This window comes from Phymastichus coffea, unplaced genomic scaffold (genome assembly GCF_024137745.1).
Source record: "Phymastichus coffea isolate CEN01 unplaced genomic scaffold, Cenicafe_Pcof_1.1 PCOF00018, whole genome shotgun sequence".
Taxonomy (NCBI): Eukaryota; Metazoa; Arthropoda; class Insecta; order Hymenoptera; family Eulophidae; genus Phymastichus; species Phymastichus coffea.
The window spans coordinates 1,310,040-1,335,957 of record NW_026706829.1 but is presented as its reverse complement, the minus strand read 5'-3'; the positions used below and the strand labels follow the sequence as shown (position 1 = coordinate 1,335,957).

General features: G+C 32.4%; 1 protein-coding gene across 3 annotated transcripts in view; it reads right to left on the bottom strand.

The window, feature by feature from the left end:
• The window catches only part of LOC131675264 (proliferation-associated protein 2G4), a 651,851-nt gene that overhangs the window by 582,380 nt on the left and 43,553 nt on the right, over positions 1–25,918 (bottom strand). For all 3 annotated transcript variants that reach the window (XM_058954185.1, XM_058954184.1, XM_058954186.1), the window contains exon 2: positions 1,985–2,219. In XM_058954185.1, the coding sequence (XP_058810168.1) occupies positions 1,985–2,219 (235 nt within the window). The remainder of the gene's footprint in view (positions 1–1,984; positions 2,220–25,918) is intronic.

Below are 25,918 nucleotides of genomic sequence, written 5' to 3'. Positions count from 1 at the left end.
TTCAACACAGATCAAATGGGTTGCGAATACAGACCAAATGTAAATGGGGCGTTGGAAATCGCTGGTACAAAAACTATAGAAGCATACCTTGGTGATTACAATAAAGTGACCCATATCAATACAGTTCAATATAAAATTAGTGCTGCAGGTAAACTTGTACCAAAAGTTTTCATATGTTTGCAAGAGGTTAATGGTGTGTTTGGTCCAAAAATTGCCAAAGATATAGAGGCAATATCGAAACAATTTCCAAACATTTTTATAACTTGCTCGAAATCTGGGAAATTGTCATCGGCCTTGTTTCATTCATATACTCTTAATATTATGTTGCCACATGTAGAGTACAATCCATTTTTACTTCTTTTGGATAGCTGGGGTGGACAAAAAAATACAAATTTATATGAAAAATTTGTTGACGAGCACGGTAATCAAAGTTGTACAGTTGAAGTTATTCCTCCTGGCCGCACAGCTTATGCTCAACCTTTGGATGTTTATTTTCATAGACAAGCAAAAATTTTAATTAAAGAAATTTACAATTCAACACACCTTAAACAAAGAGAAGATCAATTAACGTCAAGATATGATGTTGTAAAAATACAATCACTTGTATACAATCAATTATTAGCTCCAATATTTAAAGAAATGATAACATATGCCTGGTACTCTTCAAAAATGTTGGATGATCGTGACGTTTTTATGAATGTTAGACAAGTTTGTTTCCCATTTGAACAAGGTAAAGGTAAATGTAAATGCATGATTACAATTTTCGTTAAATGCTTATGGTGTAGAAAACCGCTTTGTTTTGATTGTTATTACATTAAATATCATTCTAACGATTATGGAAAATTTTTAAAACTTGGTTACAACCACAATACATAAATCAATTTTGTAATTTATTCTATATGCTAATTTCTGTACTGTTTAAACACCATCTAATTAAAAAAAGGTTGTCACAAGTTTGCTTAATTTTAATATCTATCAATGAAAAAAATTTCCAAATCTTCAGTTATTGGATTATCACGTCTGAAATTTTATATATATATTTTGACGGTAAACGTCTTATTAGCGCTGACAGCCTGCGGGGGCAGCACCTATCGGTTGGGGAAAGATGTGACGAGGGAATTCGGCACGAGACGAGACGGAACACGCACGTATGAAAATGAACCAGTTGAAGATTAGAACCCGCACACTCAGCTGCTGCTAGTGACAATTAGAGATTTTCCCGAGTTTTCTTGGAGTGCTAAGACAAGTCAACTGATAACGATCGACACTATAGGAATAAGAGGGAATAAACGATCTCGAATATGATATTAATTGTAACTTTGATGTTATTATTTCGCGCTAGTAGAAAGTTGGTTGACTGACACCCGTTCCCTCCTGCTCTCCGATTTTCGAATTTGAACGTTTAGGTAATCCCGCGCGCTCTTCGATGCGATCGCGCGCTTAATTAAATAGACGGATATCTACCCCGTTACTATATATATATATATATATATATATATATATATATATATATATATATATATATATATGTGTGTGTGTTGAAAAAATGTATAACAGGAGCTATAAGAGTATACACTAAGTCGCTTAAGAGTATACACTAACTTTGTATGAGTATATTAACTTTTGTCATTGGCCAAAGAAGCTAACATACTTATAAATAACTTCTAAAATTAAAACTAAGAATGAAAATCATCGACAATAGGCCAAACAATTTGTTATATGATATAATGTATATATGAAATCATTTTCAGAGACCTTATAGAATTTGTTTTGTCTAGCTTTCTATAAGATTTTCAATAGAATGATTAAGTGGTAACTCTTTCTACGACATAATTAGGTATGGTACAAAATCTTAAACATAATTTATTACTCCTATTTAATTGTTTTTCACATTAAAAAGAAAAGTGCATAAATATCTTATTAACCATTATAATTAAAGCGAATTATAGTAAAATAATGAAATTAGTATAATTATGATACTCACACTTTAACTACATCGCCTTCTTTCAAAACTAAATCAATTTCACTTGCGGTCGGTGAAAAATGACAAATGCAATTATTGACTGATAAACACGTGGGAAAAGCAATACCTTTTTTCATATCTTTCTCTTTTTTAAAAACTTTATTCGTCTCATCTAATAACAATTTGTCGCCAAATTCACATATTTCCGAGACAGAATTGCCAGAAATGCATTTATCTAAAATTTGTTTTAAAACGCCTAGAACAAAATTAATTAAATACATAAAATTTTTAATAGAATTTCAAAGTAAAATTATGATAAATGATTAATCGTATATTGAAAGTGTACGTCGTGACGTAGGGTCTACGAAAGGGAGAGAGACAAAAACACATTCTCATTCACTTTCTGCTTAACGCTGATTGCGAAAGCAACGTTTTGTTTTTAAGACATCTAATTAAGAGTTTTTTAGTTGTGACTTAGCAGTGTGCGTAGTATTTCTTTAGTTTATATTATATAGAATTTCACCGCCCTCATTTCCAGGGCAGAATCTCTACATTATCGTATTTGTAGATGATTACACCAGATATGCAAAGGTATACAGTACAAAGAATAAACATGAATCAGGTAAATGCCTAAAAAGCTACCTTGAACATGTCAGAAATGAACTTGGACGGAATGAAAAAGTTTGCTTCATAAAAACAGATAACGGAACAGAGTTTACAGGTGTCGAGTTCGCAGAAATAATGAAGAATGAAAACATCACAGGAGAATTCGTACCTCCATACACTCCAGAGCTGAACGGAACTGCAGAAAGATTTAATAAGACAATTCAGAAACTGATAAGAGCAATACTGATTGACTCAGGAATACCTTCAAACATGTGGGTTCTTGCTGTAGAATCAGCAGTTCACACGTATAACAGAACACCACACAAAGTCAACAACTTTAGAACTCCTTTATCGATACTCAATCTAAACAGGAAGAGTCATATAGATGCACTAAAAAGATTTGGTTGTATCGCATACGTAAAAATTCCAAATCCAGAGACTAAGTTTTCAGAGAGAGCAATTAAGACGATTCTAGTAGGACACACACCTACAGGATACCTTCTATGGCATCCGCAAACACAGAGATTCATCAACTCCAGACATGTGAAGTTTAATGAAAAATTAACTTATAAAGAAGTAATGGGCAAGAAAGAAACCAAACCTACAGATCTAAGATTTGAAGAGTTTAGAGAAGAAAATACGGATGTAAGTGATGTCAAAGAGTCAACTAATTCAGAGTTGAACGAAAAGAACAATGAAAAAAAAACCAGAAGAAAAGATCAAAAGAGGAAGAAAAAGGAAAAACGCTTCGAATCACAGTGATACAGATAAATGTCCACCAGAAATAAGGAAAGGACCAAAGAGAAAAGCGAAAGAAAATCCAACAAGAAATCCAGACTTTGTATATAAAGTACAAATTAATACAGAAACTCCCAAAGTTCAAAAGAAAGATGAACAAGCATATGTGTGTCTAGCGCAAACATACAAAGATCCGTCAAGCTTTAAAGAAGCATTGAGTATACCAGAAAAATGGGATTGGATACAAGCCATGAATGAAGAATTAAATTCTATGATAGAAAAGGAAGTATGGGAAATAACTGATTACCCCGCCTCAACTTCAGAAGTATCCAAACTCAACTTAATAGATTTAAAATGGATATACAAAAAGAAAATTTCAGATGGAAAAATTAAGAATAAAGCGAGACTGGTCATAAGAGGCTTTAAGGATAAGAATGAATACGAATTAAGAGAAACCTATGCACCAGTATCTCGCATAGCTATCATCAGATCTGCACTTGCCATAATAAATCAAGAAGATTTAGATGCAGTGCAACTTGATGTGAAAGTGGCTTTCTTGAATAGTACACTAGATGAAGAAATCTACATGAAAATTCCAGAAGGCTTGAACATTCCAGAAGAACTAAAGGACAGAAAAATCTGCAAGCTTAAGAAAACACTGTATAGACTGAAAATCAGTCCAAAGAAATGGAATGACAAATTTACTGATGAAGATAAGAAATTAGGTCTAGAGAGAGACATCAATGAAGCATGCCTATTTACGTGGAGAAAGGAAGGAAAAATGATTATACTTGTACTCTATGTCGATGACATAATCCTAGCAGGTAATAATCAAGAAAAGCTACAGAAAATAAAATCCAGACTGTGTGAAGCATTTCAGATGACAGACATGGGAGAACCAAACATGTACTTAGGAATGAAAATTCAGGAGACAGATTAAATAAAGTCATGACCCTAACTCAGACAGATTATACAGGGTGTCCAAAAAGTAACGATACACCTGAGAAATTTTCTAAGCCGGTTATTTTTTTAACCGGGTGAAGGTTGTTCTTGAAGTAACTTTTTACGAGGAATTCGATGGTAACCTTGGATTTGACCTTGAACCTCATTTTCAAGGTTATTTTGAGGTCAACCTCATTTTTTTAAATGGAAACCCCTATTTTTTATGGCAGAATCGGAAAGAGCGGAAAATTTTACGTCCAGATATGTATTGAGGTATGAGGTTGAGGTAACTCCTAGAGGTCAACTGGAGATCAAAGTATGAATTCTTAAAAATCTCGCGAATTCAGTGATTAAACAAAACAAACAAAAGGATAACCCCAGGTAACTTTCAACGGTACTCTTTAATTTGTCCTTGGACCTCATTTTCAAGGTTATTTTGAAGTCAACCTCATTTTTTTTAATGGATACCATTATTTTTTATGGCGGAATCGAAAAAAGTGAAGACTCTCACGTATGGATGAGTTGAGGTTTGAGGTTAATGTGACCTCTAGGGGTCAGATGAAGGTCAAACTGTGGCTTTGTAATAGTACCGGGATTTTAGTGGTACAAGGAAGGAAATAAAGGTCATGGAAACCCCCATTTTCGACAGCGGCAATCGAAAGAGCGGAAAATTTCACATCCAAATATCTACTTAGATCATAAGTCAAGGGCGAACTTAAAGTTTAAGGTCAGTCGAAGGTCATCTAAACTTAAAGACGCCCTAAAATTTTTTAAAGTTTTTTTTTATAATGGAGAAGGGTATTTATTTAGTAATTGCCCATCGGAGATCCGTGACCTTGAATTTAACCTTCAACCTCATTATCAAGGTTTTTTCAAGATCAATTTTTTTTACTTTTAGCATTACCCAGGAACAACGACGTGGACGTAGTAAAATCTGTCCCTTTGGGGTGCTTTATTTTCGTGAGTTCCCCTCGCCTCTCACGATCGGGGTGCTTGATTGAAGGATCGGGTATACAACTAAACCCCAAAACTTGGACGAATTACGTCAAAGGATCATAGACGAATCAGCTCTCATTCCCACTGAAATGATCCAAAATGCTATTGATGCTTTTTACCACCGATTAACTTACTGTCCAGAAGTGAACGGTGAACAATTCGAGCACTTAAAATAAGATGTGCTGATGTAAGATAAATCATACGTGAGAGGCCAGGGGAACTCAGGAAAATCAAGCACCTCGATCGTGAGAGGCGAGGGGAACTCACGAAAATCAAGCACCCCGATCGTGAGAGGCGAGGGGAACTCACGAAAATAAAGCACCCCAAGGGGACAGATTTTACTACGTCCACGTCGTTGTTCCTGGGTAACGCTAAAAGTAAAAAAAATTGATCTTGAAAAAACCTTTATAATGAGGTTGAAGGTTAAATTCAAGGTTACGGATCTCCGATGGGCAATTACTAAATAAATACCCTTCTCCATTATGAAAAAAACTTTAAAAAATTTTAGTGCGTCTTTAAGTTTGGATGACCTTCGACTGACCTTAAACTTTAAGTTCGCCCTTGACTTATGATCTAAGTAGATATTTGGATGTGAAATTTTCCGCTCTTTCGATTGCCGCTGTTGAAAATGGGGGTTTCCATGACCTTTATTTGCTTCCTTGTACCACTAAAATCCCGGTACTATTACAAAGCCACAGTTTGACCTTCATCTGACCCCTAGAGGTCACATTAACCTCAAATCTCAACTCATCCATACGTGAGAGTCTTCACTTTTTTCGATTCCGCCATAAAAAATAGGGGTATCCATTAAAAAAAATGAGGTTGACCTCAAAATAACCTTGAAAATGAGGTTCAAGGACAAATTAAAGAGCACCGTTGAAAGTTACCTGGGGTTATCCTTTTGTTTGTTTTGTTTAACCACTGAATTCGCGAGATATTTAAGAATTCATACTTTGACCTCCAGTTGACCTCTAGGAGTTACCTCAACCTCATACCTCAATACATATCTGGACGTAAAATTTTTCGCTCTTTCCGATTCCGCCATAAAAAATAGGGGTTTCCATTTGAAAAAATGAGGTTGACCTCAAAATAACCTTGAAAATGAGATTCAAGGTCAAATCCAAGGTTACCATCGGATTCCTCGTAAAAAGTTACTTCAAGAATAACCTTCACCCGGTTAAAAAAATAACCGGCTTAGAAAATTTCTCAGGTGTATCGTTACTTTTTGGACCACCAATCTTTAGATACCTGCAGAAAACTAAAGAAGTAGTAAACATACAGAAGAGTAGCTAACATACAGAAGAGGAGGAGACAAATTAGAGGCATTTACAGATTCAAACTTCAGAGATCAAACAGACTCTACCTCCACAGGTGGATACATAATCAAATTGTATGGTAATACAGTAGCGTGGAGAAGCTACAAATAAAATTATGTATCACTTTCCACCAGTCAAGCAGAATATCTGACGATGAGTGAAGAATTTCAAGAAATAATATCACTTGACAAAGCCATAAGAGACATGACAGGAAAAACATATTTTCTAGCCACCATCTTTGATGATGAAGTTTCAGAAATTTAGAGAAAATTGAAGATAAAAGAACAGACCGGAAGCAAGATTCACATGGCAGTAACTCACGGAAATTATGTTAAGAAGTGTGCCTTAGAAAACAGAATAGTGGTCAAATGGGTAGAAAGTAAAGAGAACATAGCTGACATTATGACGAAACCTCTACTAGCACCACAACACATATACTTAAGAGACAAAATAATTAATTCAGAGTATACACAAATAAGTTAATAAAATTTTATATGTATCTATTTTACAGAATTCCCTAACGAGGAAAATCCAGAGTGAGGCTCACGACGGGAGGGAGTGAAAGTATACGTCGTGACCGCCACTGGAGGCGCCACCTTCCAACGGCTCGGATTGGCGCGGCTCGAAAGGGAGAGAGAGTAAAGCTCTCATTCACCCTCTGCTTAACGCTGATTGCGAAAGCAACGTTTTGTTTTTGAGACATCTAATTAAGAGTTTTTCAGTTGTAACTTAGCAGTGTGCGCAGTATTTCTTTAGTTTATATTTTATATAAAGAGTTAATAAAGAGCTCAGTTAATTTAAGAGTAACTAAACTTGTGTTTATTAATTATATTTATAAGTGCCTACATAAATAAAGCTACTTACTCTAACATGTATTTTATAAAATGGTAAATAGAGAAGATGAATTTTAGTCTCTCATTTTACATTTCACATTTATTTATAACATAAGTGTAAACCTATTGAGGGAAGAGTTCATTAAATTTGATAAAAAGAGAAATTTGACTATACCTAAAAATACAATACTTTTATCTAAATATCTTTACTAGCATACATGAAAAGCACCCAGTTTACACTTGAAATACTGAGATATAATTTTTGTATCAATACACACTGTATATACGAGAAGTGATCCAGCTTAAATAACGCACGCTGATTATTTAACTAGATAAAATCACACAAAAAAATGTTTCAAATGAAAATTATATGATTCAGACGGGATTAACTAATAATGACTTCATACTTAACATGGAACTTAATTTTCAAAGTCATTTCAAGGTAATCTTTATTCCATTAAATAAGAACGCATATTTTAGATTGTTCTTTAGCGATAGTATGTAGGAGGATAGTGTACGGTCGAAAGTATAAATGGACCTCTTTTGTCTTTCAACTGTAACATTAGTAGCTTGTAGGTATTCGTGTTTGTGAGATTCGTTTACCCGATATTTTATGGTTATTAAAAATACCATAAAACACCAGCACCAAAAAAATCATTTCTCTAATATTTTAACGCGGCATATATACTCCCATTTAATTTGACCTGCTGATCACGAATCCGCGGTATGTTTGATCCTAGCACGTCTGAGTCAAGGGCATTTGAAGGTCCAATTTAAAAAAATATCATTTGAGTAGAATAAATTGTAAACAAACTGACATGTGACGATGACTTAATTATTGTAGGTGTGTTCTGTTAATTGTAACACTTATTTTTAGAAAAAATTGACTTTACCACGCCTTTTTAAACATTAAACTTAACAGAAGTTATAATCTATACTATGCAATGATTGAAGTCGATTATATATTTACAGAATATATCGGTAACTAAGAAGTTCACAAAAACCTTATTGTTATCTCCTTATTGATAATCAATTGATAATAAACTTATTGATAATCGATTGTTAATAAAATTATTGTTAAGGTACCCAAAAAAAAGAATTAGTCTATCTTTATTAGGAGCCGTGATAAATTTTTTTTTAATACAGATTACTCGGCTCCTAATCAACTTTCCTTATCCGATTTATTTTTATTATAATCAGCAATAATTTAACTATTTGCTGATTATTTTTAAAAGTTTTGTGTCATCTATAACTTGATTTAAATAGTGGCAATAGCGAGATATTTAATGAGTACAACGTTGTGAGTGAAAATGGATCTTAATTGCCTCAGCGCTACCATTCCGTTCAGCTTGAACTTTCGAAAATTCATACTAAATGGGATCCTATCAAGGAGAGAACAATTTGATGATTATAGCATGATTGTTTTGCAGAAAATAGTTATTAGATTGTGTATCTTGTGATCCTTGCCACGGTGGCATGAGTCTTCGAGCAATATGTCATTTAAGCCTCGCTCCCTTCTATAAAAAATGTAGTTGTATATTATTTTACCTTCAACCAAATAATCAAAACTTCTATTATAGAAAATTAAAGATTTTTAAAGATAATTTTCGAAAATTTTTCAAGCATTTCTTTGCCGATATATTTTTCAGTCACCACGTACATTACATAAACACGCACAAACATACTGTCTCTTGGCTCTCAGAAACCGTCAAACTATTCAGCAAAAATAAAATCGGTGCTAGCATTATTAAGTCAGGGGATTGAAACAGATTCCAGAGTTGCTGAGAGCCATATGTAATTCTATCAGTTTCTGTTGGAGCAAATTGGAGCAAATACAGGATATATGGATAAGATACTGTGGACTAACGAGTCAAGTTATGGATGATGTCCAAATACCACAAAGAGCATTAGTGGGATTATGAAAATCCTTTTATAATCCAGAAAGATAAATATTGTGTGGCTTAAGTGGAACAATTTTTCCAAAATTAAAAAAAATTTGGTTATTGATATTTTAAAATCGTGTAATATTGAAATATAGTATATAAATTATTCGACACTTTTTACAAAATTTTTATAATTTAGGTTATTAAGTTATGAGATTTTAAAATCATCAAGAAAAAAAACAAAAATCTATACAATCTACAAAACTTTGATTCGTTAGGTTATTAATTTATAAGGTTGGGTGATTGCATTTTTTAAATAACATTTTAGAAAATATGAAAAATTCTACTTATTCTACAAAACTTTAATATTTTAGATTATTGCTTAGAAGGTTAGGATTGGGTTACTGATATTTTGGAATTATATAATATCGATAAATATAGAAAAATCGAAAAAAGTGTGTTTAAGGGCGTATACATTTGCACCATCAGTTAAATCGACCTGAAAATATTGTTAAGATTAAGTATGTGTGATGAAATTATTTCTCAATGAAACGCATTTATATTTGCTTTTATATGTGTTCGTACGATTTTGCGTATGATGACAAAACCAAACAGTAATTTTTTATTATTTCATTAACTATAATCGGAATAGAATAGCAATCTGAAGGCTTTTGTAATTTGGAGATGAAAAGAAAATAGTTACCGACAGATTTATTTCTTTTGTATTTTTGTTTTTCGTTCCGAATAAATCGTTAAAAGTCGATTCTTTTTTCAATGCACGTATTGAAAAATTAGATAGTGCACGTCACTATCTAATGTACGTATTGAACGTATAAAAAAATAATAGGGAATAATGTTAATTATTTATTTGATTTTAACAATATCGGATCACATTGGTTTGGTACATTCGATAAAGAAAAGTTTGTAGGAAAATTTAAGACTGAAACAGCTTTCAGCATGAAATTTGTTCGTTAATAATCAAGAATGATTTTTACAAAATTTCAGACCGTTCAAAAAAAAAATTATTGAAAATGAGCATTTATACAAAATCCGCGCGCTGGCGGCAACAATGAAATGATGCTTACGTGACTGCTAGCGTAGCACGATGCTGCGCGCGAGACCGCGCGTTTGCGGTAAAAACGCTCTATTTCAGTGATTATTTATTGAATCGATTTGAAACTTAGCAAAAATCCTCCTAAATTGTTAATGAATAAACATCTTGCTGAAATCCTGCATACATTTCATCGTTGAGTATACTAAAAACATATGACTCGAAATTGCTTCCTTCGAACTAAATAAATAATTAACATTTTTCCGCAATGATTATTGTATCGGTTTGATACGTTAGTCAAATCATTACATGCGTTTGGAAAAAAAAATCTATCGATTTAGATAATATTTGACGATGGTAGAGTGAGTTATTTAAGAAAAAAGTATAAAATTTACAATTCATGTTTTTTAACTTTTTAATTCAATTTTAATTCTTTACTCGTAAACTTGATAAATTACTAAAAAATAAAAACTGTAAAAATGATATTATATTATCATTCCGAGCATGAAGGCAAATTGTATATTTTATTTTTTTGGCTTTTCAACATTTGAAAATACATTATAAACGCACAACAATTACGCATACTAAATGAATATAGATTCACATTTTAATTCTTTGGCACGGGAATCTCATGACACGCATGATGGTTGAGCATCGATTTTGTTCAGCTGTGACGCGTACATATTAACTCTTTTCGCCACTCCCCGCTCGCCTCCAAGTGCACGAGCTGATTGGTCGATCTTTCAAGCTAATTACTTAATTATCAAACAAAAATAGAATAATTGTATCGTAAATAACTTTTCAAGACGAATCCGGCAATACCAATTTCCTTTAATGTTTTTGAATCACCCTGTTTATATCTGTGCCTAAATACGTACGTATATACAGAAATTTATAGCTTCCCTCCATTAATGCTTCGAATTGCATCACGTAGCCTCGTGATTTTTATAGGTCAAAATAATTAATATTCCACCGCTGTAGATCTAATTTACCAATTCGTAATTAAAATCATATTACACCCCATATTTTCTAATATTTAGCGTTATTATTTAGAATATTCGTATACGCAGACGGAATACTCAACAAGAACAGCTCGAAGTAGCTATCTGTATATACACGGGGAGTTAAGAATTGCTCATTACTAAAAATATCCCGCAAAATTCCGTTACTTTACATAACGTCGTGAAGTGTGCACTAGCTCTATATCTTTTTTCGTTATTTGATTGAATTAGCATTAAACAGATCAATTAAAAACAGATATAAGTGAACTTGTCAATAACTTTGATTACGTCAATAAATGTCCAGTAACCTCATCTATAATTCATGTCGCCGATGGTGGATTTTTACTGCATCAAAGTTCTTAGTCAGTTAATGAAACGTACATCATATTTTTAATAAATATATTAACTACGTTTTCTTTCTATGTACTCTAAAGTTTATTCATAATTTATATACATCTATAAAGACGATAGGTAAATTTCATTGCTCTACAGATATCTTTACATGAATTTAGCAAAGTACTTCAGTAAGCATTCTATCTTGGTTTTGAAATTTGTAGATACTTATGTGGTTGTTATCTTGAAGTTTGATTATGCTTACATTATTTTATATTTCTTGAGTCTAATGTTCGAAATTGTTTCTAAGAGAAGTTTGCTGATAAGTTTGTTTCAATGGTTTTGTAGTCTTATATTATATTGTTATGTGTAGTTTTTGTTATTTGTTTGTATGTCGTTATTTGTAATATTATATTATGTTGTCCGTATGAGATATTCTGAGGACCTATAAGGCACGAGACGTAATCCTTATGTTTACTCTCCTTTTGGTTTACGCTTTCGTGTGTGAACCAGGGTGAGTTTTAATTATAAAATAAAGATCTTGGCACATGCTTCTATTATTCTTTATCCACAATTATATGTATATCTGGCACGTGCCGATATAAAACATCAGGACTTAGAATTGCAACTCCTATTTGAATGCTACTCTGTTTCTTTGTAATTATGCCTCATGTTGACCAAACAATATCAGAACTAAACAGAACAACCCGACCCGGGAGTCTAGCGAACCTAGCGCAAACCGATAATCAGGCTTGGAAGTAGCCAAAACTATTAAAATAGTCTGTACGTATGACCATTAAGGGGAAAAAGGGAAACATATATTTAAGAGTTAAGGAGAATTAAAAGGTAAATGTTTATGGTTATGCCCAAATGCTTATGCCCATAACTTAAAAGGTTATGGGCCGAGGCCGCGTTTCGCGAGTACTGGTGTGAGCTTCTTTTGTGTAGTATTAATATAAATGGCTAAGAACACTGAGATGGAGTCAATTTCGAAAATTGAAAAACTGAGAGATAAAGATGACTGGAGTCGATAGCTTTTTGTGGTGCACACGTATCTTGAGGATGACGATGACCAATTGGCGGTTTGTGAAGGCGATCTAGTGATACTCGATCCGCGGAAGCCACTGATACGTAGCAAGCAACGTTTAATGCTGCTGTAGCCAAGTTCAAAAAGATGGCCAAGGCTGCACGGAAGTTAATTGTCTGAACAGTTGAGAAAAGACCGTTGGATCTCCTGATGAATTATACAAATGCTCGGCAGATGTGGATCAAGTTGAATGCAGTATACGAGATGAAGTCGGATGAAAACCTGTCATTGCTGCAAAAGAAATTCTTCGTATTCAAATGGGATAAAAGTGAAAGCACCGTGGCAAACCTTTCCAAGATAGAAAATCTTGTAGTTAGGATGAAAAATCCTGGTGGTGAAATATCGGGGTCAACGGTGTTAACCCGGATTTTATGTTGCCTTCCAAAAGAATTCAATCACTTTCACAGTGCGTGGGACTCCGAAACAAAAGAGAAGAAAATTCTAGAAAATCTAACCGCAAGATTGATAACAGAAGAGTCAAGAGTAGATAACTACGGAGAGAATTCAGATGATCAAGCGATCGCATTGGTTTCCAAGCAAACCAAGAGCTTGAGTTTCTCAAAAACGAACAGCAAAAAAGGCAATCAAAACAAACACAAGTATGGGAATTTAAGATGTGGTAACTGTTACAAGTGTCACTCTTCGAATCACTATTTACGCGACTGTCCAAAGAGACTTCAAGGAAATAATACAGTGGTGAAATCAATAACAAACAACTGTGAGGAGAAGATCGCCCTTGCCGGTTTTAAGCATGAGCAGAAGAAGACGGCCATGTGGATACTCGATTCCGGGAGCACGATCACATGACCTGGCGACGAGACTACATTTCGAGCTACACCGAATATGAGGAGCGAGTTCCTGTAATTTTTGGAGATGGAAGCATGCAGTCTGCGTATGAGTATGGGAATATAAACATAGAAACACTCGTTGCGGATAAGCGCGTAAGCTATGTGTTATATGATGTTTTATTTATACCTACGCTACATGTCAATTTGCTTTCATTAAAGGCTTGTTGTAAAAAGGGTATTGACCTTGAAGTTACAAATAACGGAAAAGTCTGTACCTTGCTTAAAAATAATGTAGTCATCGTGACTTGTTCCGAAGTGGGTAATCTGTATAAAGTCAATTTAGAAGTAGTAATGCCTGAAAGGTTGAGCTTTACCGGTAGTAGAGAAAACATGCAACTCTGGCATGAAAGAATATGTCATCAAAACAAACGACGTGTACGCAAAATTCTGAAAACTGTCGATATCAACCTAAATCTTGATAATTAATTTTGTTGTGACGGTTGCGCCCGTGGTAAATCTCACCGAAATCCTTTTCATTGTAGGCTAGATCGGGCTAAAGAATCGAGACAAATCTTGCATGTCGATGTATGTGGGCCGATGGTGGTAGAATCAATAGGCAAAAATAGGTACTTCTACTTATTAAAAACGACTACTCGAGTTTCCGGAAAATTTATTGTTTGCGCCAAAAGTCAAAAGCTTCTGGATGCTTATAAAGGTTTTGTATAGAAATAAAAAATCAGTTCGACAATGATGTAAAGGAAATTGTAAGCGATGGTGGCAAAGAGTTTGTCAACGATGTAAATCAAAAGTTTTTTGAAAGTAGAGGCATAAAACGTACAGTAACTATACCACACACTCCACAGCAAAACGGTATAGTGGAACGCGAGAACCGAACAATTGTCGAAGCTGTTCGATCAATGTTGTACTCAAATACAGAACTGCCGCGCTTCTTGTGGGCTGAGGCCGCTAACCCTGCTGTTTATGTTTTGAACAAAACGGGTCCGACTAAAATTCTAAGAAAAACTCCATACGAATTATGGACGGGTGAATCGGCATGTATTGATCATTTAAAAGTCTTTAGCACCGAATGTTTTGTTCATATTCCAAAAGAAAAGAGAAGGAAATTAGATAGGAAATTCATGAAGGGTATTTTCGTTGGGTACGTTGAAAACTATAGAGGATACCGTGTATATGTACTGGAGTTGCATGACGTCATTATTAGCCGTGATGTTATATTCAAATCGGAGCGATTGGCTCATAACATCGCCGAATTAGAAATTTAAAACGGTAAACAAAAACTTTCAGTAGTCAACGAAAATGGAAACAAAACTTTCGATAGCCAAGAAACTGACCTTACCGATGATGAATCTCCGGAATTGACTGTCGGAGCCCGGTAACAGAGTAGTTCAGATGAAGGTGACAATAGTACCTCAAATAACGTACGGGAGAAACGCGTACGTCGGTAAACAGATTTCTACGGGTGCGTTCGTTCTCATTTTTCAAAGATAGTACCGAAAAATTATGAAGCAGCAATAAATTCAAGCGACAATGAGAATTGAAAACTGACCATGGAGGACGAGATGCAGTCTCTCCTCGAGCATGGCACCTGGGTACTTATAGAAAAGCCAGTCAACGGCAAAATTGTTGGAAATAAATGAGTCTACTCATATAAACCGAACGGTGACGGAAGCTTACGCTTCAAAGCCAGGCTAGTCGGTCGGAGTTTTTCATAGATAGAAGGAGTAGATTTTAATGAAACTGTTAGCTCTGTGGCTCGTTTTGATTCATTTAGAATTCTTATTTCTCTTTTTTTTATTTATTAGAGCATTTTCAACCCAAAAGAAGGGTTATAATGCTGAATCTTATTTCTCTTTCTTCGCGTGAAGGATTGCTTCTAGGACAGTTTAACGTAAAAACTGACCATTTACATGGTAAATTGAAAGAAACGATCTTTATAAAACAACCGGACGGTTTCAATGACGGTATCGGACGTATAAGTAGATTACAAAAAAGCATATACGGACTAAAACAAGCGGCTCGGTGCTGGTTTGAGGTTTTTGAAGATTTTCTGGTCGATTATGGCTTTGAGAAAAATGAATCTGATCCCTGTTTCTATACATATATTCAAGGCAATTTAAAATTACTCTTGTTGATTTATGTTGATGACGGACTTCTTGCTGCCACACATGATCATCTGATAGATGCTTTTTTCGAAAAATTGAAGGAAAAATTCAAGGTTACTTTTACTACAAACGTAAAGAAATTTCTTGATGTGGAAATTCTAAAATTCAAAGATGGATCGACGTTTATAAGTCAAGAGAATTATATTAACGACATTGTACGGGATTTTAATATGACAAATGCGAACCAAATTAGTACGCCAATTGAAACATGCTAACAATCAAATGATTTTAGTGAAAGAGCCTATAATGTTCCATATCGTGAGGCTGTAGGCAAACTTATATTTTTAAAGATCAGTAGCCAGATATTTCTTTCGCTACAAGCATTGTATCGCGTTACTTACAAGGGAACCACCCCAACCCGGCTCACCGATTTGAATGATTTTGGGATATGTTGTAGTACTTGAAAACAAATTAGATACGTGTTTTTTTATCGGCCCATAAGGGCTTTTACGGGGTGAAATCCACCCTGAAAATCAACCCCTAAAATCAGTTTTTTTAATATTTCTCAGCATCAAATGAATATTTTTCAATAAACTCAACGTTAAAAGATTTCTTATAAAAAGGCGCTTTGAAGGACATAACATTTATTCCGAAGGGTTGCAACTCCCTTTTTAATAAGGGTAATTACACTATTTTTTGTACTGTTTTACGACATGTAATATAGTAAATCAGCTCGAGTGATTTAAAAATCGCACTGATAATGGGAAAATACCAAAATTAAATTGACGTGTTTCCGGATTTAAAAAAAAAAATATTTAAGGGGTGTTTCACCCCCTAGAAACTACCCCCGTCAAACGATCAGCAGGTTAATCCATCTAACCCTGGGATAAACAAGTTTAGTCGTTTGTTATTTCTTGAAAAAATTTAATTCTATGCATGAGCGAGCTATCTCAACTAACCAACCTGCCTCTAACCCACCAAACCCCCATAAACCACCCTTACCGAACCACATGCAGGCTAACCTACCTAATCCTGGGAGAAGCAACTTTAGTCGTTTGTTATTTCTTGAAATAATTGAATTTTACACCATAAGCGAGTTATCCCAGCTGTATAACATACCTCTTATCCACCTACTCCTAACCTATTCAACCCCTACCCTTATAAACCACTGTTACTGAAACACAAGCAGGCTAAATCTCCTAACCCTGGGAAACACGAGTTAAGTCGTTTGTTATTTCCTGAAATAATTTAATCCTATGCCTGAGTGAGCTACCTCAACTAACCAACCTGCCTCTAACCCACCATACCCCCATAAACCACCCTTACCCAACCAAATGTAGGCTAATAGACCTAACATTGGGAGAATTGAGTTTATCAGATTCTTTTTCTTAAAATAAGTGATTTCTACACCGTACGTGGGGTATCCCATTTTTTTTTGATAAAATATATCTGTAGCTCAAACATAATTTATGACAAATAAAAATATGTTTAATACATTTTATTTTAATAGTACCAAAATGGCGAGAAATATCTCTTAAAAATAAACACGAAAATAACACGAGGTCTAATCATCATTTATAGATCTATACATATATATTAATATTCGTATGTAGATACATAAATATATTTACGTAAGAGCCATCGTACGCGATACTATATATATTTTGATTTTTCATAATAATTTTCATCTTTATCTTTTTTTCATTTATTGGTAAATTAAAATGTATCGTTCAACGAATTCCTTACACAAATGATAATCTTCGAAAAAGTGTTTGAAACATAATGATCTTTTACACCAACCACACCGTATTACAGCAACATTTTTACATGAGTTAATATTACTTATAATATTAATATTACTTACATTTAATTTACAGCATTTAATATTATTTATACTTCGCAATGTATATTGCAAGAATCTCCAAAACTAAAATCAACAGGGTTATCAGTTTTATCTGGTTTTTCAGTAATGTAACCGCTTTTATATCAAGCGTATTTAAAAATATTTGTATATCTTGGTGAAGAAAGCTGGTTATGGACAAGAGACTGCATTTTTATGATGTTATTTCTTAAATGTAGATTCATTTCATAGTAGTTTTTCCAGATACGAAATCCATAAACATCGAGTGGTTGGATCTTTCCTGTCATTCCTGTGGGAATTTTTTTTATATTAACAATTTTGTTTATCGGCATCGTTTCCCTTAAGCTTTATCGCAATATCCACTCCAAGAGTCGAGTAAAAGTACAGATTAAGGTCCAACATTTGGGTAAAAAACTTCTTTCAACCAAATTTTAAAATGATCTAAAATAAACAAATGTCAAAATTTTTTTATGTCATTGCATTATAATAAACAAAAATATACTATCTTGTCGTTATTTTCCAGATTTAGATGCTTCCACATGCACATTTTCTAGTCTAAATAATGAAGATTCCACTATGAGACTTTTTTCTTTTATACTATAAAAAGTGGTGATAAAAGTTTCCCGGTTGCTGATATAGTTGGCCGAATTGTATAACTGTGCGTTGTCGATGAAACCGACTGTACCAGACATTGCATCTGCTTTTCTCCTTCAACTGCTAATGTTCTTCCCGAGTGCATTTCTAATTGGAAACCACTCTGATCTGAATTATAAAAGTTTGCAATGCCGATTTCTGGTATACATGATTTAACATCAGCTACAAAAGCATCAGCATTAGTTTGTAGTTCTTCTTTACTTTCTAATGTATTTTTGGTAATAAATTTATTTATTTTTCTAGATACTATTCTATGAGCTTTTTTAAATTTTAGTAACCAATTTTGAGAAGCCTTAAATCTTATATCTTCATGGCCAACAATGTTTTGAGCTTGCAATGCCCATTTCGGTATATCTCGATCATGTACTATCGTACCAGCTGCAATAGCGGCTTTTAAATTATCAAACGTGTATTGGCAAATTTGCGCAATTTTTTCTCGGTAAGTTCCATTTTTATTAATTGTTTTCGCCCAACGTTTAAGTTGACTTATAGATGAAACTTTTTTGAATCTATGTTGTACATTATCCAGTTTCAAGTTTTTGTTTTTTCCGCTCCTCCAAAATTCTATGGCTCTTTGTTTATAATCAAATGTGATTTCTTCATCATCATTTGTGCACTGATTTGTTGGTGCAAAATCAGGATCAGGAAAGTGATGTTGAACTTCATCTTGGATTATTTCATCATCAGTATCTTTATAATCTTCATGAAAATCTAACGTCTCTTCAGCAATCATATCAATATAATTAAACTCATACACGGCATCTATTAATATTTCTTTCATCTTTTCTAAAAATTTAATTTCTTTGAAATTAACCTCGCTATCTGGTATTTGTAAACTTTGAAAATATGCTAATAATAAATTGACTACGTTCAAAGGATTGATCTTCATGTTTTAATCTAAAACAAAATGAAGATATAAATACTCTTTTTTGCAGTTGAATAATTTTACAAAAGACAAAAGAAAACCTAGTCTACTTGACATTCATTCATTTATTAATTTTTTTTTTTTTTATATGGTCGAAAACTTTTTTTCTTACTTTCTTCCCAGCTATCTTTATCGGTAAAGATGATTATCTTTAAGATGATTATCTTTAAGATGACTATAATATTTTCCCTTTCTCTCTCTCTCTCTATTCTCATACGTACCCTTGATATTCTCATACGTACGTACCCTTGATATTGTCATACGTATATATTTCTCTCTCTCTCTCTACTTAATAAAAGTGATACCAGTGGCAGTGACCAGTGATAAAAAAAGTGACAGCAAGATAAAGTGATTTAGTGGTAATAACTGATTTATTGATTTAGTGATTGGCAAGGTCTGCAAGGTATTTAGTGATTTAGTGATTGTTGTTGGCAAGGTCTGCAAGGTATGTAAAATAATAAAATAAATAATCTTTTGCGAACATTGGCCAAACTCTCTTATAATAGAGAACATATTACCAATATATTTTTAAAAGCAATTACAGCTTTCTTGTCATTCTACCAGCCCATCAAAAAAATTTTTTAAGTAGCTTTAGTAATCTGTAAAAGCTTTTAAAAATATATTTGTAGTATGTTGTCTATGTCTATTCTCATAAATTGCTGGAAGCATAAAATGCCAATGGCCAATGCTAATTTGATGAGATTGTTTCATAACAAAATCTTGCTTTGAGCCTTATTCCATCAAATTAACATCGGCTAAACTCTTTTTTATGCTTCCAGCAATTTATAAAAATAGAGAACATACTATGAATATATATTTTTAAAAGCAATGACAGCTTTCTTGTCAGTCTACCAGCCCATCAAAAAAATTTTTTAAGTAGCTTTAGTAATCTGTAATAGCTTTTAAAAATATATTTGTAGTATGTTGTCTATGTCTATTCTCATAAATTGCTGGAAGCATAAAATGCCAATGGCCAATGGTAATTTGATGAGATTGTTTCATAACAAAATCTTGCTTTGAGCCTTATTCCATCAAATTAACATCGGCTAAACTCTTTTTTATGCTTCTAGCAATTTATGAAAATAGAGAACATACTACCAATATATTTTTAAAAGCAATTACAACTTTCTTGTCAGTCTACCTGCCCATCAAAAAGATTTTTTAAGTAGCTTTAGTAATCTGTAATAGCTTTTAAAAATATATTTGTAGTATGTTGTCTATGTCTATTCTCATAAATTGCTGGAAGCATAAAATGCCAATGGCCAATGCTAATTTGATGAGATTGTTTCATAACAAAATCTTGCTTTGAGTCTTATTCCATCAAATTAACATCGGCTAAACTCTTTTTTATGCTTCCAGCAATTTATAAAAATAGAGAACATACTATGAATATATATTTTTAAAAGCAATTACAGCTTTTTTGTCAGTCTACCTGCCCATCAAAAAGATTTTTTAAGTAGCTTTAGTAATCTGTAATAGCTTTTAAAAATATATTTGTAGTATGTTGTCTATGTCTATTCTCATAAATTGGTGGAAGCATAAAATGCCAATGGCCAATGCTAATTTGATGAGATTGTTTCATAACAAAATCTTGCTTTGAGCCTTATTCCATCAAATTAACATCGGCTAAACTCTTTTTTATGCTTCCAGCAATTTATAAAAATAGAGAACATACTATGAATATATATTTTTAAAAGCAATGACAGCTTTCTTGTCAGTCTACCTGCCCATCAAAAAGATTTTTTAAGTAGCTTTAGTAATCTGTAATAGCTTTTAAAAATATATTTGTAGTATGTTGTCTATGTCTATTCTCATAAATTGCTGGAAGCATAAAATGCCAATGGCCAATGCTAATTTGATGAGATTGTTTCATAACAAAATCTTGCTTTGAGTCTTATTCCATCAAATTAACATCGACTAAACTCTTTTTTATGCTTCCAGCAATTTATAAAAATAGAGAACATACTATGAATATATATTTTTAAAAGCAATGACAGCTTTCTTGTCAGTCTACCTGCCCATCAAAAAGATTTTTTAAGTAGCTTTAGTAATCTGTAATAGCTTTAAAATATATTTGTAGTATGTTGTCTATGTCTATTCTCATAAATTGCTGGAAGCATAAAATGCCAATGGCCAATGCTAATTTGATGAGATTGTTTCATAACAAAATCTTGCTTTGAGTCTTATTCCATCAAATTAACATCGGCTAAACTCTTTTTTATGCTTTCAGCAATTTATAAAAATAGAGAACATACTATGAATATATATTTTTAAAAGCAATTACAGCTTTCTTGTCAGTCTACCTGCCCATCAAAAAGATTTTTTAAGTAGCTTTAGTAATCTGTAATAGCTTTTAAAAATATATTTGTAGTATGTTGTCTATGTCTATTCTCATAAATTGTTGGAAGCATAAAATGCCAATGGCCAATGCTAATTTGATATTTTTAGTATGTTGTCTATGTCTATTCTCATAAATTGCTGGAAGTATAAAATGCCAATGGCCAATGCTAATTTGATGAGATTGTTTCATAACAAAATCTTGCTTTGAGTCTTATTCCATCAAATTAACATCGGCTAAACTCTTTTTTATGCTTCCAGCAATTTATAAAAATAGAGAACATTCTATGAATATATATTTTTAAAAGCAATGACAGCTTTCTTGTCAATCTACCTGCCCATCAAAAAGATTTTTTAAGTAGCTTTAGTAATCTGTAATAGCTTTTAAAAATATATTTGTAGTATGTTGTCTATGTCTATTCTCATAAATTGCTGGAAGCATAAAATGCCAATGGCCAATGCTAATTTGATGAGATTGTTTCATAACAAAATCTTGCTTTGAGCCTTATTCCATCAAATGAACATCGGCTAAACTCTTTTTTATGCTTCTAGCAATTTATGAAAATAGAGAACATACTACCAATGTATTTTTATATTTTTAAAAGCAATTACAGGATACTAAAGCTGTGTAAATAATTTGAGCCTTAATTTCCAAATGTGATATTCAATAATATATAATTTATTTTCAACTTACATTTCTAGTTTATTACATTTCTAGTTTATAGTTTTTAAAAGTTAGGTTTATTTATTTTCTGTTAATTTTGTAATATTTTCTTCTAGTTTGTTTTTCACCAGCTGCAGCATTAGCCATGGCTACAGTGTATGCTGCAACGTTTCTTACTGTAGCTGAAGATCCTTGGGCATAACGTTGCCTAAAAAATTTTCTTTGATGTACAATCAATTGGCTAATAATAGGAAAGTAAGTAAAATGAAGAAGAATATAATATACACAATAATTATTAATAAATAAATATTTATTATTACATTTTTTTCAGATTTCATTACATTCAACTATCTGTGCTTGTTTGCGCTTGTATCCAGCGCCTGTTTGCGCTTATTACCAGCGCCTGTTTGCGCTTATTACCAGCGCCTGTCTGCGCTTGTATCCAGCGCCTATTTGCGCTTGTATCCAGCGCCTGTCTGCGCTTGTATCCAGCGCCTATTTGCGCTTATTACCAGCGCCTATATTCAAATTAGATAAATAAAAAGTAATTTGAATAAAATTATAGTAACAAATATAAAATAGTTTATTATTATATTGAATCCCTTCCATTTTATTATATAAAATTGACTTATTATTTTTAGTATGGGTGATCAAAATAAATATAATAATTTTAAGTACACATTGAGTACTTCTGATAAAAAATTAATTGTCGATGGTATAAAGTTAACCAATGTCCATATTAACATGTTCCATCACATATTACATTCTCGTAAAATGCTTCCATTAGTCAAACCTAGAAGTATTTCGTTTACTCCATAAAAACACTTTTTACAAAAGTAAAAGTTTGCATGAATGCTTTTTTAACTTCCTTGCCATTTTTATCGCTAAAACCTTGCTACTTCGTCCACAGTTATTTTAATTTATAAAAATGATACGAGCGCTATATATTACTTGCTCATACACGTACAGACAGATTTTTGTATCCTATACTAAAAATTATCCATTTTTCACATATTACTCTGTTTAGATCTTAACTCAATAATAGAATTTTCTTATTCGTCTTTAAACTTTTGAAAGTACTGAAATCAATATAAATAAAGTACGGATGCCATTTATAAGTGTAACATCTTAAGGACCAAAAGAATCGATAAAATACTAAAAACTCGATGATTTTATATGTCTAGTTCTCTATGTCTAAACATCATTGTTAACAATGACTGAAACATGTTCAGTATCTATCTTTAAATAATGAATCATTTTTATGTATTTAAATTGATATATTAGATACACTACGTCTCGATCAACCTTAGTTATTGAAAATTTCAACGTATAAATAATGCGTGACTATTTGTTATGTAGCAGCTGAAATGAATCAATAGCATCCGTGCCATTTTCAAATAGATTTCATTTCTTTCAAAAATTTAAAAACGATCCCAATAAAAAAATAAGGTTGATCGAGACGTAGTGTATCTAATATATCAATTTAAATACATAAAAATGATTCATTATTTAAAGATAGATACTGAACATGTTTCAGTCATTGTTAACAATGATGTTTAGACATAGAGAACTAGACATATAAAATCATCGAGTTTTTAGTATTTTATCGATTCTTTTGGTCCTTAAGATGTTACACTTATAAATGGCATCCGTGCTTTATTTATATTGATTTCAGTACTTTCAAAAGTTTAAAGACGAATAAGAAAATTCTATTATTGAGTTAAGATCTAAACAGAGTAATATGTGAAAAATGGATAATTTTTAGTATAGGATACAAAAATCTGTCTGTACGTGTATGAGCAAGTAATATATAGCGCTCGTATCATTTTTATAAATTAAAATAACTGTGGACGAAGTAGCAAGGTTTTAGCGATAAAAATGGCAAGGAAGTTAAAAAAGCATTCATGCAAACTTTTACTTTTGTAAAAAGTGTTTTTATGGAGTAAACGAAATACTTCTAGGTTTGATTAATGGAAGCATTTTACGAGAATGTAATATGTGATGGAACATGTTAATATGGACATTGGTTAATAAAAGAGTAATAATAATAGTTATTATTTTTTAAACCTAAAGTTAATTCGCAATAAAGAAAAATAACAAGTAATAACAGTTAAAAATTATTAATTTCAAAAGTGGAAGTTTAATATAGTTATTATTTCTTTTTTAATCATTTACAATTTGTCAATGAGAAAAGAAATTATAACAAAAAATTGACTATATTAATAGTTATAAATAGTTATTATAGTCTCAATTCCTTTACTTATAAACTGTTTACTTTTATCAATTTTCACTTGTGGTTTAGTTTACTTTTTGTTGGTAATTTACTTTGCTGTACACTTTATCTTATTTACAATTTTGTCATATCAATGGCTCGAAGAAGATAAGTTATATCAAATCTACGCCCCTTACGATAATAAGACATCCGATACATATTTCATTATTCATAGTAGTTGAAGAAAAGTCAAGTATTTAAAAAGTTAAAGTTTTTTTATAGTGCTGGATTTATAAATAACCTTATTTCTATATTTACATACAAATTTCCCGAACACAAAAATATAGTACATAACAAGAAGAAAAGTTTTTTTCTACTACGTAAGTATTTACGTCACTTATCATACATAATTTTATTCAAATATTTTGATTTATAAACATTTGAAATATAACTGTTAAAAACGTGTGATCGAATTCTATCTATAGACTAGGTTTTCTTTTGTCTTTTGTAAAATTATTCAACTGCAAAAAAGAGTATTTATATCTTCATTTTGTTTTAGATTAAAACATGAAGATCAATCCTTTGAACGTAGTCAATTTATTATTAGCATATTTTCAAAGTTTACAAATACCAGATAGCGAGGTTAATTTCAAAGAAATTAAATTTTTAGAAAAGATGAAAGAAATATTAATAGATGCCGTGTATGAGTTTAATTATATTGATATGATTGCTGAAGAGACGTTAGATTTTCATGAAGATTATAAAGATACTGATGATGAAATAATCCAAGATGAAGTTCAACATCACTTTCCTGATCCTGATTTTGCACCAACAAATCAGTGCACAAATGATGATGAAGAAATCACATTTGATTATAAACAAAGAGCCATAGAATTTTGGAGGAGCGGAAAAAACAAAAACTTGAAACTGGATAATGTACAACATAGATTCAAAAAAGTTTCATCTATAAGTCAACTTAAACGTTGGGCGAAAACAATTAATAAAAATGGAACTTACCGAGAAAAAATTGCGCAAATTTGCCAATACACGTTTGATAATTTAAAAGCCGCTATTGCAGCTGGTACGATAGTACATGATCGAGATATACCGAAATGGGCATTGCAAGCTCAAAACATTGTTGGCCATGAAGATATAAGATTTAAGGCTTCTCAAAATTGGTTACTAAAATTTAAAAAAGCTCATAGAATAGTATCTAGAAAAATAAATAAATTTATTACCAAAAATACATTAGAAAGTAAAGAAGAACTACAAACTAATGCTGATGCTTTTGTAGCTGATGTTAAATCATGTATACCAGAAATCGGCATTGCAAACTTTTATAATTCAGATCAGAGTGGTTTCCAATTAGAAATGCACTCGGGAAGAACATTAGCAGTTGAAGGAGAAAAGCAGATGCAATGTCTGGTACAGTCGGTTTCATCGACAACGCACAGTTATACAATTCGGCCAACTATATCAGCAACCGGGAAACTTTTATCACCACTTTTTATAGTATAAAAGAAAAAAGTCTCATAGTGGAATCTTCATTATTTAGACTAGAAAATGTGCATGTGGAAGCATCTAAATCTGGAAAATAACGACAAG